Below are 17928 nucleotides of genomic sequence, written 5' to 3'. Positions count from 1 at the left end.
AGAGAAGGGCTTTCAAGACTGAGAGAACAGGATGCGTAAAGATATAGAAGTTTGGGCAATGGCTTTAGGATGCCCAGCAATGAAGGTAAAAAGGCAGCAAGGACCAACCAGATCAGAGAGGACCCTGTCTGCCTTGCTGAATGTTTGGATTTTCCCCCGGTAAACAAGAAGATACCACATGGTAGGCGTGCTGGAGAGTTAAAAGAAGATTAAAACCTCACAACTCACCTGCAAAATAAGCCAGGGTAATCAATCTGTATTGTAGGAGAGGGAAGAGAAATCCAGAGAGACGGAAGGACTTTTCCAAGTCAGAGACAGAGGTGGAATTAGAACCAGTAGTCTTTGAGTTATACCTAAGTTTTTCAAACAGTGGTCCTTGCCTGACTGCATCAAAATCACCTGGGTCACCTGCTAAAACTGCAAATTCCTGTGTTCTATTCTAGACGTCCTCAGAATCTGGGGATGGGTTCTAGGAATTTGCTCTTTTTTTTTTTTAAATTGCAGTAACATTGGTTTATAACATTATTTCATATTTCAGGAGTACATCATTATATTTCGATTCCTGTGTAGATTACATCCTGTTCACTACCCAAGACTAATTACAACCCATCACCCCCTTTGCCCTCCTCCCTCCCCACTTCCCCTCTGGTAACCACCAATCCAATCTCTGTCTCTATGTGATTGTTCGTTGTTGTAGAATTTGCATTTTTAACAAAGACTCCTGGTGCTTCAAAGTTGAAAAACACTCAACTCTACCAGTCTATCTCAAAAGTATCTCTAAGTGTTGATAAACGAAGCCAAGAACATGGACTCTAGTAAAAGTCTTTCAGATGCCAGTTCAGCAGACTAGCTTTCTCTGTAATCTCACTTCCTAGGATTTAAATATTGAAAGGGTGCTTTATAAATAAAACTTCTAGAAGGGGAAAGGAGGAACTAACAACTATGGAGCACCTACAACTTTCCAGACACTCTTCTTGACACACACCATCTCATTAAATCCTCACAAATATTTCCTAAGGGAGGCATTAGTCTCCGCTTTACAGATGCACAAAGTGAGCCAAGAGATGTTATGGACTTGCCTAAGGTTACACAGATGTAAGTTTATCACACGCCAAGGTCTATCTCTTCCTGTTTAACACACCAAGGGAAGGACTAGAGAACACAACGTAGAATCTCCGAGTGACCATAACTGATGCTAGTATATATGTATATGTTTGTTTTCCAGATTGGACCACTTCTACAGAGAAGTTGGACAAATTTCTCACATTCCCAACCAGGAGCCAGCAGGGTCTCTAGGGTTATTTCACCCTTCAGCATATTTAGCATGCTTTTTGTTGAGTCTAGGGCTTAGACCTGCAAGCTTTTCACATGACTTTGCCAGAATTAAGAATTTCACTCAATTTGCAGGCTTTGATTTCTTTTGCCTTAGGGAGAAAACGGAGACCAAGTATCTAACAGATTTTTATTTTTACTTCCAACCAATTCCATCTTTTTTTTAAAGATTGGCACCTGAGCTAACATCTGTTGCCAATCTTCTTTTTCTTAATTTTTATTTTTTATTTAATTTTTTTTTTTTTGAGGAAGATTAGCCCTGAGCTAACATCTGCTGCCAATCCTCCTCTTTTTGCTGAGAAAGTCTGGCCCTGAGCTAACATCCATACCCATCTTCCACTACTTTATATGTGGGACACCCACCACAGCATGGCTTGCAAGTGGTGCCATGTCGGCACAGGATCCCAACCAGCGATCCCAGGGCCACAGAAGCAGAACGTGCCCACTTAATCACTGCACCAACAGGCCGGCCCCCCAATCTTTTTTCTTTTTCTTCTCCTTCTCCCCAAAGCCCCCCAGTACACAGTTGTATATTCTAGTTCTAGGTGCTTCTGTTTGTGCTATATGGGAATCCGCCTCAGCATGGCCTGATTACTGGAGCCATGTCAGTGCCTAAGATCAGACTGGCGAAACCCTGGCCGCAGAAGCAGAGGGCACGAACTTAACCACTTGGCCACCGGGCTGGCCCCTATTCTAAAAATTAATAAAGTATTTTTCTACCACATTTAAAAATCGGCACAGATTTTTCTTAGATGCATTATGATGCAGATTTCATTCTAGGGCTCTCAAAAACGAAAGTAGCCATATTAAAGCCCTTTGGGGTTCCCAGTTCCATTCTATAATTTGGAAGGCGGGGCCAATTTGATCCTTTGCAGGTTCATTTCAGCAACATCTTTCTTTGCAGGCAACTCCTGGAAAGAGGGATGCGCTCTTAACTGGACAAAGATCTTTACACAACTTGCCCTGGAATAGTCCGTCTAAGATGATGTCTATTGTTCTAAAAGGCACGGATGGTCTTTTTTCCTTTTCTTCAGTAGTTTTACACTTACCTGTTTCGACATTTCCTGCGCCCCTGCTAAACTCGCTAAGCTGGGTGTTGGCAGTATCCTTGCTTTCAAGGGTACGCGGGAAAGAGGAGACACGTGATTCTGGAGAAGTCGAGGACCCTGAGGACGGCGCGGTCGAGCTGCACCACCAGCCTTCGACCTGGAGGAGGGGCTGGCACGGGTGTCCCGGGATGCAGCAGGAGGAGTAACTCGCCGAGCAAGAGGCGGCACCCGCCAAATCCCGCGGGAACGTCTCTCGGGCGGAGTTCGCGCCCCCCCACCCCCCCCCCCCCGCGGCTGCCATGGAAACCCGGGTCCGCGGCCCGAGGCCTGCGAAAGGCGGGGAAGGCCTACCCTTCCGCGACGTGAGCCTGCGGGTCCACCATTTCGCACTCCACCCGGCTCCGCAGCCGCGTCCGCGAAGGGCCACTGTGCCTGGCCAGGCGAGGTCCTGAGGCGCGCCCGCCTTCCGGGAGCCGGAGCGAACCAAGCACCGGAAGTCGCGACCCCTGCCCCGAATCCGGCTGGTGGGAGAGGCTGCCTTTGAACCAAACGGCCTTCGCAGGCCGCCGTCCCGCCGTCCCGGGGCTCCTGGGGGCACTGGTTCCGACACCTGCCTGCGGTGCCCGAAGTGCAGCGGCGGCCGCGTCTCGGTCCCCAAGCCCCGGGCAACATCGGCCCTCTGGGGTAAGGGAGGTTGGCGGGAGCCGGTGAAAGGGGCGCCCGTGGGCCGCACACGCGGCTCGTGGGAGAACGCTGCCCCCCATTGGGGAAAATCTCTGGTCGCTTCGGAGGCGATTCCTAGCCGTCTCCACCGCCCTCGCTTTCTGAGCGTAGGGAGGTTTCGTGGGGCTTGTTCGGCTCCAAGTATGGGATGCTCGCATCGGCCGGTAAATGCCACCTCTGAGTCTTTCAGGCCACCACGAAATGGGCCGCCAGGTGTGGTCCTGCAGGAATAGTGATTTACCGAGATGCCCTTTTCTTTTCACAGAGACGATGCTTAAGGTCTAAGGAAAAACATCTGACTTGTAATTCAAGCTTGAGTTACCGACGACCGTCAAGAGGCAGACATGCTGAACTCCACAGGTGAACTGGAGTTTTCGAAGGAAAACAGTACCGAGATCTCCCAACTCGCTTCCCTGGCACTGTCACACGACGCAGCATCCGGCGAAAACAATTCCGCTGGTTTACCCGAAAAAACTGGCTATCCGGACTCCGTTTACGTCATGGCAGCGAACATTTTTCAGGGTATTCGAATCGAAAAGTCACCAGAGAAAGTCTTAATAAAATATGGGAGTGAACCCCTGCAGTCCTTGTCCGAGTGTGAGGATGAATCCGTTCAGCGTTCGTCCTATGAGCTGGCTTTCAGTGCCCTGAAGTGTGAGTAGCCCCAGTCTGGAAGATCAGCACTAAAAAAAAATGATAACGAGAGAATTTGTAGAGTGCCGAGCCCCTCCCCGCCCCCTCATACGCACCAGCTTTTCTTTTTACGCATATGCATCTCTTCGGTGAGTTGCAAATGTCAAGGAACTAGGAGAGTTCCGGGAAAACAGGCTCTTTCAGGCCATAACTGTGACTGCAGATTTCCTGGTGCCCAGCTTCGTGCCATGTCCTCAGATGTAATGCACAGTCATTAGCTTGAACAAGGAAGGGCGCCAGCCCCCTGGCATAGTGGTTAAGTTCTTGCTCTGCTCTTGGTTCCCGGGTTCAGATCCAGTGCAAACCTGTACATCGCTGGTAAAGACATGCTGTGGCGGGGTCCCATATACAAAATAGAGGAAGATTGGCATAGGTGTTAGCTCAGCAACACTCTTCCTCACCAAATAAGTAAATAAATAAATTGAACAAGGAAAGAATCCCATTAGTGGGAAGAACAAGAATCCATTGAAGTATCCCATTATAGTTTCCGCTCCTTGGGTATTTCTTTTTTCTGTTCTCTGCGTTTACAGCTTGTATTTTAGTGTATGAACTTTCACAAGTAGAAAAACCAATAAGGAGCAGGAGAGAGGAACAGATGGAATAAGAAAAAAAAGCACAATATATTAGAAATGAATACCAAAATTAATTTGATTGGGAAAGCTCTTAAATTTATTTCTCCAAACTTTTGTAGAATTCCTCTTTCTAATTTGCCTTCAGGGATTGAGATGCAATGTTTCACATTCCCTCAGTAGTGGTGAATTATCAGCTTCAGAGTGTGGAGTTGACTGTAGCACAGAACCAAACATTGTTGCTATGAGAGCAGTCAAAGGGCCTGAAGATGTTTATTTTTGCATTAGCTGTAAACTATAGGATAATACAGTATGTTATCATATAATATCAACTATAAAGTTTATATTGGTTTGTAAACTGAATATTGTTCCAGAAATGTTTGAGTATTGGCAGTATTGCTGACATGTGAGCATATGGCTTCCTAAAGAGACCCTTTGAAAGGGCAGCACTCATTTGCGTGTATTTCCTTAGTATTAGTTCTTACCGGGCCTTGCACATCCTTGCTCATAGGCAGTTAAAAATTGCTCAATTGAATTAAAGTGTCTTATTAATTATCTAGACAGGAATATATATTTTTGGTTGACTGTAGAGATGACAGTTCAACTTTGAAGCCAGGTGTTTTTCATCACAGAGAAAAATCTGATGTTAAGAAGCAGCTTCTCTTTAGTTTTCGTGTTTCTTTTCTGTTTGTGATTTTTGTTTCTTTTTAAATGTGTCTTAACGATTTTTCCTCCTCCCATTTAATCTTTCAGATTCTGTTTCATCCCTTCTCTTCACCCCCTTATTAAAATGTACTTTTAAAGACGAACCAAAATATTGCACTTTAAATAATGAGTCGGATGACATTTTAACATTTTCTCCATGCAACAATGAAATGCAGCCCGGGCATCTATGCTGATTAGTTGGTATTTAATGTTAATGTCAAAACTCTATCATAGATGATTTTTTTCCTAGTAGAATATTGACTCTTATGTTTAGAAATCAATAATAAAAGCCTGAAATTATTTTTTGTAAAATTAATGCGCTAACTAGATGGCCATGCTCTAGTGATATGTCTGGTGTATTATCTTGTTCTTTCTCTCAATCCTTATTTCTGTTTTATGAAACGGTCTTTGATGTTTTTAATGACCCAGAAAACCCCATTCAGATAAATTATTGTCATAGGCCTTTAGAAACCTGCTTTTCCTTAAAATGTTCATTTTATAAGTTCAAATTCTAAACTAAGATGGTTTTGGTTGTTTACTTGGCACAAGTATTATTTTCTTCTTATGATGATATCTATTAATATTTTGCTTTAAAATATTGGAGGCTCTCGTGCATTTCATTTTTATCTTCTATTAGTGTTCTATCAATATCTCCACATGTAATATTTTATAAACTCATGTCTGGCTTAACAGTATAGGTTCAGAAAAGAAAACTCAGAATTTCTTCCCTGAAGTTTTATAGGAGCAGTAAAGCTGAAAAGGTTAGTGTACAAACTAAAGAAAGCTTGGGTAATGGTCCGTTTTATGGGTAAACTTGTGAATTAGGTAATCGGATCATATTACCATATTTTTTTAAAGGAAGTACAAGGAAAAAAATGACAAGGAAAATCTCTTAATTATACAAATGTTAAGTATATTTTTTTGGTTGTGTCTTCCGTTGTTCAATTTTATTGTTGGCTCCTTTGTTGATGTCCTTTGTGTATGAGCTCTTTCAAAGCCGAGTGTCCTGTTTGTCTGATTAACCTTTTAAAGATTTAAAGGACTCAGTATAATGTTTTTTTAAATCAAGACAACCGCTAGTCCTGCTTTACTAAATAACCCCAAGGTCGATTTTCTGCTAACGAAGGTAATGAAGAGCAGTCTAATTAAGTTTGGCTTCTGTCACAGAAGTAGTGTGCTAGCAGCTAGTTTATTTTTTCAGGGAATCTCTGGATATTTCAAGGCATTCTAAATATTAAAACAGAAGAAAAGACTGGAAAAGTGATTTCTTAAAAAATAAATTAATGAACAATAAATAAAGGAAAAAAAAAACCAGAGGAAAGAGATGTTCCCGAAATTGTTGCTCTTATTCCTGGCTTAGTTCTTTCTCCTGCCTCTCTAGGTGTATAGTAATCGGTGTATTTTCAGAACCAGGAACTGGCTGTGGCATTAACCTGATCCTTTCATAATCATGTAACTGTCAGTAAAAAACCATGTAAGTGCTTAATGTATGGTTTAGTTATGGCTTTGGGAATTACTAACTGTCATCAGGGGTTCCCAAGGCCACCCTCAGGTTCACTGATTCACTGGAAGGACTCATAGAACTCAACAAAGCTGTTATCCTCATAGTTGCAGTTTATCACAGTGAAAGGATGGAGATTAAAATCTGCACCAGAAAAAGGTACGTAGGACAGAGTCCAGGAGGGACCAGGTATGAGCTTCCTATTGTCCTTTCTTAGTGAAGTCTTATGGACAGTGCTTGATTCTCCCAGCAATGCTGTATGACAACACAAATGAAGTATTGCCAACCAGGGAACCTCACCCAAGCCTTGTTATCTGGGATTTTTGTTGCAGGGTCAGTCATGTAGACAAGGAGTGACCTCATGACTGACCTTCCTCAATCTCTAGCTTTTCCAGAGGTCAAGCTTATACCACGTGGCCCAAGGCCCCAGGTAGATAAAGACAGTTCGATCAACAAGGTGCTCTGAGGGCTTAGAGGTTATTCTCCAGGAGCTCTTCAAGGGTTGAACCTTTCTTTGGAATGTGCAGGGCTTGGCCACCCAGGCCTGCTGAGTTAATTCTGGATTGCACAGTGAGTCATTAGGAAAATGATCTAGAGCAACAACCTCTTAAGCTCTGGTTGTCACCTAAGAGGTTAAAGCAGTTCTCTTGAATGACAATAATAATACCTTATATCTACATAGCTCTTTGTAATTCACAAAATAATTATATATGTATTTTTTTTCCTTAAAGATTTTATTTTTCCTTTTTCTCCCAAAGCCTCCCAGTACCTAGTTGTATATTCTAGTTGTACGTCCTTCTAGTTGTGCTATGTGGGATGCTGCCTCAACGTGGCTTGATGAGCAGTGCCATGTCCACGCCCAGGATCCGAACTAGCGAAACCCTGGGCCACCGCAGCGGAGTGCACAAACTTAACCACTGGCCACAGGTCTGGCCCTAATTATATATTTTGATATACCAGTTTTTTGAAATGGAAGATTCTCATTTGCAGATGAAAAAGTTGAGAGAAACTCAAGAAGAGGTTAAATGATATACCTAGGGAACCAAGCAGGAAGAAGGATAAAAAGAAGGGTTTCATCTAGTTGAAAGGGTGGTAGAATAGTAACCCTCATCCCTAATTCTAGTTTTTTATCATTTCACATTGTTTCATTTTAACAATGACTTTGTATTTCATGATGCCAGCTTTTTTCCCCCGGTATCTACTTCTCTCAAATATCCTTTCAAAAATGTGGCTATTCTTACTAGTTTTGCCAAAGAGGCTTTAATAATTTTGTCAACTTTCCCTCCTTCCACACATTGAAAAGCCCTATATACCTATATTTATAATTATAGGAGGGCCTTGACATTCTTGATGTGAAGTTTCTAGAAGTGACTCATATGAAGGAAACTCTATGAATTCATAATAAAAATAGAGGGGGAGAACACAGGGGACAGTCAAAAGAAGAAACATCTTCCGTCTTTCTTCCAGAATGGGAGGGATGACCAGATGGACTGTGTAAGTTTTAGGAGTCCAATATATAGCACTCCTCCTTTACACTTGAGTTTGGGACCAGTTGAGAGCGAGAAAAAAAATGCTTGGAGACATGGCTTTAGATCTCCAGTCAAATAGGCTTGCAAACACTTTGCTCCTGAATTAGAACTTCCCATCTAACCCGTGGCACAGCTGAAGAGTTGCAGACCCCTCCACCCCAGCTCACACGAGGCACATGGTGAAAGACCTCCTGGAATACATGCATGCCTCCTGCAGAAATGCTGGCAGAGAGAGAGGGAGAGAGGGCGGGGGAGGAAGGGAGATAGGCCCCAGTTCCTTCTTCCAGCTTCACCAATCAAACTCAATTTTCCTTTCTTGGGGAGTGGTGATTAAGGGGTAGGGAAAGTCCAGGAATGTTTCTCTAGGGAAGGCCCTCCCCACTGGAAACGTGAGGAATGGAGAGTAAGAATTCCCTTCACAGACTAAAGGGAAGAGGCTTTAATTAGTGGGGGACTAGAGATAATTGGGGCTATTATCCTCAACTAGGATAGGCAAGGTTTGCAGTAACCCAAATTGGGCATTAACAGTGTGTGTTATTTAGCCACTCTGGTTTGTTGTAAGAGTAAGCTGAGGAAAGGCAGCATAATGTGATGAAGAGCAGGCACTCGGGCTTCAGACTGCCTGGGTTTGAATCCCTCATCTACTACTTGCAGTGTGGCTATGAACATATTGTTTAACCATTCTGTGCCTCATTTCCTAATCTATAAAATGGGGATAATGATGGTACCTAATTCATAGGGTTGTCATGAGGGTTAAGTGAATTAATATATGGAAAGCACTTAGAACAATGTCTAGCTCATGGAAAGCACTGTCTAAAGTATAGTCATGTGCTGCATAATGACATTTCGGTCAACAATGGACTACATATGTGATGGTGGTCCCATAAGATTAGTACCATATAGCCTAGGTGTGTAGTAGGCTATACCACCTCGGTTTGTGTAAGTACACTCTATGATGTTCACACAATGAGGAAATTGGCTAACAACCCATTTCTCAGAACATATCCCTGTCGTTAAGTGACACATGACTGTATACATTATTAGTGTTGATATTACTGTGTGAGAATGTTAGGTGAATTGTAGAAATACAAAGGCAGTGCATTCTGCACAGTATCAAAGGCAGCCCAGAGATGATAGCGGTTTTGAAAAGAGCCCTAGAAAAAAATGCAATGTTGGCAAAATCATATTCTGTCTTCTTTCCCTTCATTCTGCCTCTCCTGTTTCTTAGGAGTCCAGCACTTCCATTGCTCAAAGTTCTATAGCCTATGCATGTCTGCTGTCTTAAAAGTCCTTCATTCTTTTTTTTTTTTTAAAGATTTTATTTTTCCTTTTTCTCCCCAAAGCCCCCTGTACATAGTTGTATGTTTTTTTAGCTGTGGGTCCTTCTAGTTGTGGCATGTGGGACGCCGCCTCAGCATGGCCTGATGAGTGGTGCCATGACCACGCCCAGGATTCGAACCAGCAAAACCCTGGGCCCCTGAAGCGGAGCGCGCGAACTTAACCACTCAGCCACCGGGCCAGCCCCAGAAGTTCTTCATTCTTATGAGGACTATATTTTCCGTGACAAAAACTGGGACTCATGCTGAGAAGTATGAAGTATATAGGGACTCATGCTCTACTATGAAGTAGATAGGAATTGGTTTGCAGGTGCTAAGGGTGTGAAACCCTAAACTTCATTTTCCTTGTAAGTGAAGTGGGGATATTGCCTTGTACCGTACAGCTGTGATTGGTGGCCAAAATATGGAAAGATTCCCAAAGGATTTCCTATGAAAATTGGAGTCTGTGCTTCCCAAGTTAGTCACTTATTTTTACTTTGCCCATCCCCCAAATAAAAACTGAAATTCCATGTGTGCTGTTCATATAGTAGGTTTTTCATAAATGTTGAATGAATTGAAGCTAGACCAATTTTCTTTTCTACTGATTAAAGCATTTGTTATATGATGTACATATAGTTTAAGTAGCGATAACAAAAGGAATACTCGCGTTCTGTGGAGGTTTTAAAATACATCTACTTGTTTCCACTTAGTACTTTTTTTTTCTTTTTTGGAGAGGAAGATTGGCCCTGAGCTAACACCTGTTGCCAATGTTCCTCTTTTTGCTGAGGAAGATTGGCCCATCTTCCTCTATTTTGTATGTGGGACACTGCCACAGCGTAGCTTGATGAGTGGTGTAGGTCCACGCCCGGGATCCAAACCCACAGACCTGGGCTGCTGAAGCGGAGTCACCAAACTTAACCACTACGCCACCAGGCCAGCCCCTCCACTTAGTACTTTTTCTTATCCCTCTGCCTGGAATGCTCTTTCCTCCCAAATCTTTACATGGTTAATTCCTTGTCATTTGGGTCTTAGATTAAATGTCATCTTACTAATGTCTTCACTAGTGAGTTCTACCAAATATTTAAGTAAGAAATAATACCAATCTAACACAAACTCTTCGAGATAATAGAGAAAGAGGGAACACTTCCTACTCATTTTATAAGGCCAGCATAACCCTGATACCAACATGGACAAGGACATTACAAGAGAAGAAAATTACAGACCAACATCCCTCATGAACATAAGCATAGAACAAAAATCCTAAATAAAATATTGGAAAATCAAATCCAGCAATACATAAAAAGGATAAGACATTGTAAATTAGATCCTCTTTAATGTTTTTCAAAGGACATAACTTAAAGGTTGGAATTTGTTTATTACTTTGACTATTCAGATATTTCTCCTTTGATTATGATCCATGTGGAGCCTGGGTCATAAGGGTCTAGAATTCATGAAGATTACAAATATTTTATCATGTCATTGTAATTGAAATCTTTATCAAGAATTGAGGTATATTTTAGATATGAAATTAAAAGTATTTTATGGCATTGTCTAGAGTGTATTTTATTCCAAAGTTTTTATTTTCAGCTTTGATATTTTTAATAACAGACCTTTTCCTTGTCTTGCAGATCAAGATATTTTGGAAACTATATTAATAGATAGCTATATTTTTCCAAGTACCACAATAGTAAGTAGGCAACTTTTATATAATTAGCTATCTCATAATTATTTAGAAAGTATTAAAAAGCCTTCACACTAGTTTGCTGCACACAACTAGTTTGCTTAGTGCTGAGACGTCTTCGAAATACATCCTTAACTCTTTCTTACTTCTAATGCTTGTAATACTGACCCTTGTCCTTTCGTTTTGAGGAACATATCAAAAATTGTCTTTTGAAAGGTTTATTTTGAAAGGATTTTTTTCTATTTTGAAGACCTTTTCTATCTCTGAATCCAACCAGAGTATGTAAAAATGCTCATATTCCTGCTCTCTTATGAAAAATGATGGAATGGAAAATAGTGCTATTAGATGTTGTTAGTATACTTTTCTTCGTGTGTTTCCCCTTGGTAGCCAGATCATTTGAGCAGCCTTATTATTGTGATGCTGTATGATTTCCAAGACAGAAAATTTCAAGCTCGTCTCCTTTCTGATAATGAAGAATCCATAGCGGAAGTTCAAGAAGTAGAGAACCTTCTTATCAGGTAATTGTAAAAGCAAAAAGGATGTTTTATATAAAATCATTGTTCGTATTTTCATTGGTTAAATTGTATACAATATAATGTGTAAATAAGTTTTAATTTACAGAGAAAAAATATAAAAGTTCATAAGTTTCTTGAGTTCCTTTGCAATCTTGAACAAGTTAAACATACTATTTAAAATCAAGTTGTTTTTGAAAACTTGAGTTGTAAGATTCAACTTGTAAGCATGTAGAAAATCATGAAAAATTCTTAGTAATTTTCAGCACATACATAAATTAAATTTCATTTGAAACAGCTATTATTTATTTACTTAGCTTTGTTTACAGCTCTTAAAAAAATTTGACATGTATTAAATGAGAAAATTCCAACAATAGACAAGAACTCACTTCTTTGCCAAATTAAAAAAAACTTCTCCATAGTTGAGAACAAATGTGTTCCAAGTTTGTTTTCTTTTTGCCCTAAATATCAGCAGAAACCTACTACAGGAATAATAGTAGTACCTCCCTCGAAGGGTGTTTGGGAGAACTGATTAAACTAATGCATATAAAATTCTTAGTTTAGAGCCGGACACATAGTAAATGGTCAATAAATGTTAAGTGCTACTGTTGTTAGGGCTTTTGTTATTATGTTGTTGAACTTTAATAGAAAGTACAATATAACAACGACAACAACAATCTTGTAGGAAGATTTTCGCCTAATGAACAGTCTGAAACAGTTGTCAATACATCTGATTTTATATTTTTATGAAATATTTTTATTTTTTATTGCAAATTCAATGAGTTTCGTTTAAATTATTGAAGGCTGAGACCAGAGGGCTCAGGTGATGGAGTAATAATAATATCTTACATTTACTGAGCAGTTAATGTGCATCAGTCATTGTTATAAGAAGCTACAACAACCCTGTGAGGTGGCTACTGTTGCCAACCTGTATTTTCACACATGGGAAAACTGAGGCACAGACAGGGTAAAGGGAGAATGCCAAAGAGCTAGAAAGGGGAGTAGCTAGATTTCAAACTCAGGAAGTCTGACTGCAGAGCCCAGGCTTTAACCATGTATATGCCACCGCTCCTCCCGCCTAGGATAGCGAGGGTTGGTTGAAGTACTCCGGAAGATTAAAAATATGACATAGTCATATCTCATGTCAGTCACAGCCATGAGAAATTGTGGGATGGAGAAGAGCAAGAGCAATCAGACCTGTGTCCTATCTCTGTTAGAAAAGTAAAGATCTCGCCTCTGTTTACTGTGTAGGTTTCTGAGCAACCACCTCACTGTGCATACCTACATCGGACGACCTGCCTCCCAGGACGGGTGCAGATACATCAGAGAAAAATTGGTGGGGCAGTATGCTGTGGGACAGGCTCTGAGTTTCAGCTTTTCTGAGCTTCTCTCAGTTTTTGTTTGACTTAGTCAGGAGACTTCCATGGAAGTCTCAGCTTAGTCTCATGAGGCTAATGAGAGCTGAGGTTAGACTGAGTCAGCCAGGAAAGCCACAGGGCTCTAACCAAGTCAGAAAGACCAGACTGTGGTTTCAGCAGCAGCAGATTTTAGCTGAGAGTGCCAGCAAGGCAGGTGGGAATAGGACAAGCAAAGGCTGTGGCTCAGGAGGCCAGAGGAACCAGGAAATATTACTGTCAAAGGATTCCTGATTCCCCAGATTTTCCCCTTTCCCCATATTACGTACCATGCTACCTTCTGCCTTGACACATATCTGGTTACAAACCGATAGATCTTCATATAATGTAAATCTTATTCCTAAATCAGTTTTATTATACCCAGTTCATACTATACTCAATTCATAATATGCTAGAGGAGAAATGCTTGTATTTAGTGACTGAACAGAGAATAGTAGAGCCGTGCTGAGAAAATATATGTATAAAGCTAATGCCAGAGAGTTTTAATCGAGAGTTTTAATCAAGAGTTTTCAAGTAGTAGAAGCCATCATCAGTTAACTTGAGCAAAATTGAAAAATATTCTTACAAAGATACCGGGATATCTCATGCAACTCAAGGACTCAGGAAGAAAATGAAATCAGGAACTGGAAAGATGTCAGGACTTTATCTCTGCTTCTCTCTTAGTATCTGCTTCATTCTCTTTTTCTCTGAAGATCTGCCTTCTCTGCTTCTCTGGTCTACGTAGGAAAGGCCCTACCATTGCACCCCAGTTTCTGAGCTTACATGTTACAGTTGTATGTTAGTTTCTTCACTTAGACTAACTTCGTATCTCTACAACCCAATTCTGAATTCTAAATCCCTGGAAATTTGATTGGTTCCATGTGGATCAGATGCATTCCCTCTGGCCGCTTCCCATAGCCAATGGTGTGGGATTGTGAACTCAAACAGGATGCTGGAAGCCAACCTCTGTAGATCTTCTGGGGCTTGGAGCTGGGCGCTGTTGTTCCCAGGGAAGTAAAATCATTGTAAACTTGAAGTATACCATAGTATGTTTCTACTGAGGGCATAAAGACTAATTTTAAGAGGTGATAGAGGAAGAAGTAATTATTTAGCAAGAAATTGAATGAGAATGATTTTCTCCTTAGGAAAATTGTGTTTGACCTTTGTTGCTGTTGCCTGTACCAGGGATCCTGGTGTTTTATCACTTTATGTACCAATTTGTATCTTTTTCTTCATTTATTCATGGCTTTAGAGGTATAGTCCAAGATGACACCTCTTACCATTTTTGACATATGCAAGGTTTTTAAGAAGTCATTCCTTGGGGCTGGCCTGGTGGCGCAGTGGTTAAGTTTGTGCACTCCACTTCTGGGGCCTGGGGTTCACCAGTTCGGTTCCCAGGCCAGGACCTATGCACTGCTTATCAACCCATGCTGTGGCAGGTATCCCACATATAAAGTAGAGGAAGATGGGCACGGATGTTAGCTCAGGGCTAATCTTCCTCAAAAAAAAAAAAAAAAGAACTCATTCCTTGTATAAAATGCAACTTTTTAATACTATGTGACTAGATTAAAAAAAAAAAGGCCACAGCCTCTTCCTTTCTTACTCCTCATGCCCTCACACTAACCCAAGAATGTTTCTGCCAAATAATTTGTTGGACTTTTGTGAGGCAGAATTGGAGAATGGGCACAGAAAGACTAGAAAGGCAGCAGGAGGGGAAGGACTTTGTAGTCGATACTCCTACCCCACCCCAAGGTATTCGTCCTGAAGTCTCCACATTACGGCTGAGGCCCCACTGTCTACCTTGATAGCATCCTTGATTCTTTTTTCTTCCCCTCCCCTGCACCCATACCACACCTAATGCATCGAGTCCTGTAACTCCAGTTGGAAAACATGCTAAATCTACTTCTTTCCATCCATTACTACCATCCAAATCCAAGCCACCATAATCGTCACTTGGACTTGTCACTTGTCAATGGGAGGCAATAGCCTCCTCATTGGTTTCCTTTCCTATAATTCTTACTTTCCCACAATCCATTCCACATGGTAGGTAGTGTGATATTTTAAAAATGTAATTATATAGTCATGAGAGAGTATCTTGGATCAGACTTGTCTTCCTATTGTAAATAATGAGAAAACTGGACAAAATATATGAGGCAAAGGTTTTGGACATTAGACAAGAAGCAGCACAGAAACTTGATCCCTGAGAGAATAAAAACAAGTGAGGTGAGCCCTAGAGTAGTCCTGGCTTCATGCCTAGAGGTACTTTCCAGCTGCAGTGCAGGAAGGGGAATGCCAAGAGGAAAACGGTTGTCTTGCTAAGTTAAGAAAACAGAGATCAGAGTTTTGGGAGGCTGAAATGATCATTTGTTTTTTCTTCTTTATTCTATTAATACGGTAAGGTAATTTACATTGAATGATTTATAAACGTTAAGCCAACCATGTATTTCTGTGGTAAATAACATTTGCTCTGATATATCCTTTTTCTCATCTTCTCCAAATTTCTCATTCCCCATAATGCTTCAGAGTTTCTCATTTGCCAAAATGCTCCCTAAATACTTGTTCATGAGATTTTCTCTCTCATACTCTCTCCACCCCTTCTTTGGAAATGCTTATTAACCTATTTCACTTACTTAGTGAATAGTCTGAAACAGCTGTCAGGACAATGCCTGACTTTATATTTTTATGAGACATTCAAGCAGTTCACTGAAGATTATCTTTTGTCATTAAGAAAATATTCAATTTATATTTAAAGAGAATCACATTTCTGATGTGTTAGGCATTAGTAATGGCATTCAGAAACTTGAGTTATTTTGTTCATTGTTAAATAAAATTTCTGAAAATTTTGAAGCCAAAAAGGAGTAAAACCCATTTCTTTAAGAAATTAATGAAAAGAAAATGGTATATCAGTTAGGATTCTTTTTGGCAGCTGGCAGGACCCCACCTCAAACTGGAGAGGTGAACAGGGAGCATTTCTGACCAGGCCTCTCGTGGCAGAATTGAACACTGAGACTGCAGGAAGGGCAGTGCTGTGGCTGCGCTTCTAGTAACTAAGTCTTTTGACTAAAATATCATCAGGACTCTCTTCAACTCTAGTGTCTGCTTCTCTGTGTGCTTTGGCTTCATTCTTTCATCTTTCTTTGTTCCCAGAATGGAAAACTTGGCGGCTGACAACTCAGGAGCTTTACGTTTTATAGCACCAAGCACTAGAGAGTCTGGCTTTCCTCTTTGTTGCTACACCCGAAAAATTGCTTGACCTTGGTTTGAGTCAAGTGCCCACCCCCTACCAATCAGCTGTGGCCAAGGAGATAGAGTCAGTCAGAGATACTTCCCAAGAACATTATGTGAATGGAGGGCGGGAAGGAACATTTTCAGAAGCGGAGAGGTTCTATTCCCAGAAGGGAAGGGGTGCTTACAATACAAACCAGTGGGTTTCTACTATAAATGGAAACATTAGGATAGCTTTTTTTTTTTGCTATGATTTATGGATATAAAGTTTCTTGGGATACACTATATTAGGTATAATTTGATTTTACATGTAATATTAGTTTATCTCGTTTGAGCCCTACGATGTTATCTTCCTTTAGAGAGAGCATATACTTTGCTACTGGCAGCCAGACTTGGGACACTAACAAGCCCAGGTGACCAATTCTAATCAGAGATCGCAATAATTAGAAGTTCACAGGGCTTCAGTCCCTGTGAAGACCAGTTATTCCTTTTTACGTTTTCCTGGGCTTGTCATTTGGTGACCCATTCTAAAGCCTGGGACTTTATCAGAGCCCCTCTTCCATAAACTTGGCATGCCCCGCATTTCCATTTTTGTTCCCTGCCCCATGAGTCATTGAAGCTCTGCATATCACTCAATTTCTCAGACACATATTTCAGAATTGGCAGATAACTCATATGTGATGCTCCCTCTACTTGGAACACTGGTCAGCTCTTCTCACACCCCTCCCTTACTCCTGGCTAACTCCTACTTCTCCCCGATGGCTTAGTTTAAACCTAGCTCCTGGGAAACTTCCCTTGACTCCCGTAGCAGTGCCTCTCCTTTGTGCCACCATAGCAGCCTGCCTTCCCTTGGCATTAGTACTTGGGACCTTTTAAAATAATTGCTTTGTCTCTCCCTACCAGACTCTATACTTGGTGATGTCAGGAATGGCATCTTCCTTGCTCACTCCTTTGTTTCTGGAACCTAAAACAGTGCCTGGAATATCGTAAGAATGCAAATATTTGTTCATGAATTAACTTTATGTCTCTATCCTTAAATGCCTTTCCATTTCCTGCAGAAAAAAATTCCTACTTCCTATGCATGGTGTGTAAGATTTTTTGTGATTTGAGCCCTGGATCTCTCACTACCCCATGCTCTGTAAATCTTTGTTGTTTAACACCTCCATATCTTTTTTTTTTTTTTAAAAGATTTTATTTTTTCCTTTTTATCCCCAAAGCCCCCCGGTACATAGTTGTGTATTCTTCGTTGTGGGTTCTTCTAGTTGTGGCATGTGGGACGCTGCCTCAGCGTGGTCTGCTGAGCAGTGCCATGTCCGCGCCCAGGATTCGAACTAACGAAACACTGGGCCGCCTGCAGCGGAGCGCGCGAACTTAACCACTCGGCCACGGGGCCAGCCCCAACGCCTCCATATCTTTATGGTGCTCTGCCCTCTGTCTGTGTGTCTTTTCTCCCTTTTTGGTTTGGAAAACTCAGGCTATCTGTGTGTCTTCTCTCCTCTTGTGGTCTGGGAAATTCTTGCTCCTCCTTTAGTAGTTAGCTCCAGTTTCTCCTCCTCGTAGAATTTCCTTTGGGCTAACTCTTGTTCTTCTCCCAGTACATTTGCTTTCTCCTTTATCTGTGTATCTTATAACATTCATCATATTAATCTTTATAGTCCAGCTCTGATCACAGTACTTGGTTAATAGTAGTAAAGGAATA

The 17928-nt window shown here is 41.2% G+C and overlaps 1 protein-coding gene across 19 annotated transcripts in view; it reads left to right on the top strand.

The window, feature by feature from the left end:
- Positions 1–2640: 2640 nt before the first annotated feature.
- NSUN7 (NOP2/Sun RNA methyltransferase family member 7) overlaps positions 2641–17928 on the top strand; it is a 72545-nt gene continuing 57257 nt past the window's right edge. For 11 of the 19 annotated variants that reach the window (XR_011538780.1, XR_011538782.1, XR_011538786.1 and 8 more), the window contains exons 1-4: positions 2644–3065; positions 3370–3758; positions 11046–11104; positions 11486–11616. Coding sequence is in view for 7 of the 19 variants with exons in the window: in XM_070615083.1 (XP_070471184.1) it covers positions 3449–3758; positions 11046–11104; positions 11486–11616 (500 nt within the window). In the remaining 12 variants the exon portion in view is untranslated. Of the gene's footprint in view, positions 3066–3369; positions 3759–11045; positions 11105–11485; positions 11617–17928 lie in introns of all 19 variants that reach the window. The other 8 variants (XR_011538787.1, XM_070615082.1, XM_008524049.2 and 5 more) reach the window with 4 other exon arrangements.

This window comes from Equus przewalskii, chromosome 3, assembly GCF_037783145.1.
Source record: "Equus przewalskii isolate Varuska chromosome 3, EquPr2, whole genome shotgun sequence".
Taxonomy (NCBI): Eukaryota; Metazoa; Chordata; class Mammalia; order Perissodactyla; family Equidae; genus Equus; species Equus przewalskii.
Note: the sequence above shows the minus strand (reverse complement) of the source record. Positions and strands in the feature narration are given on the sequence as shown.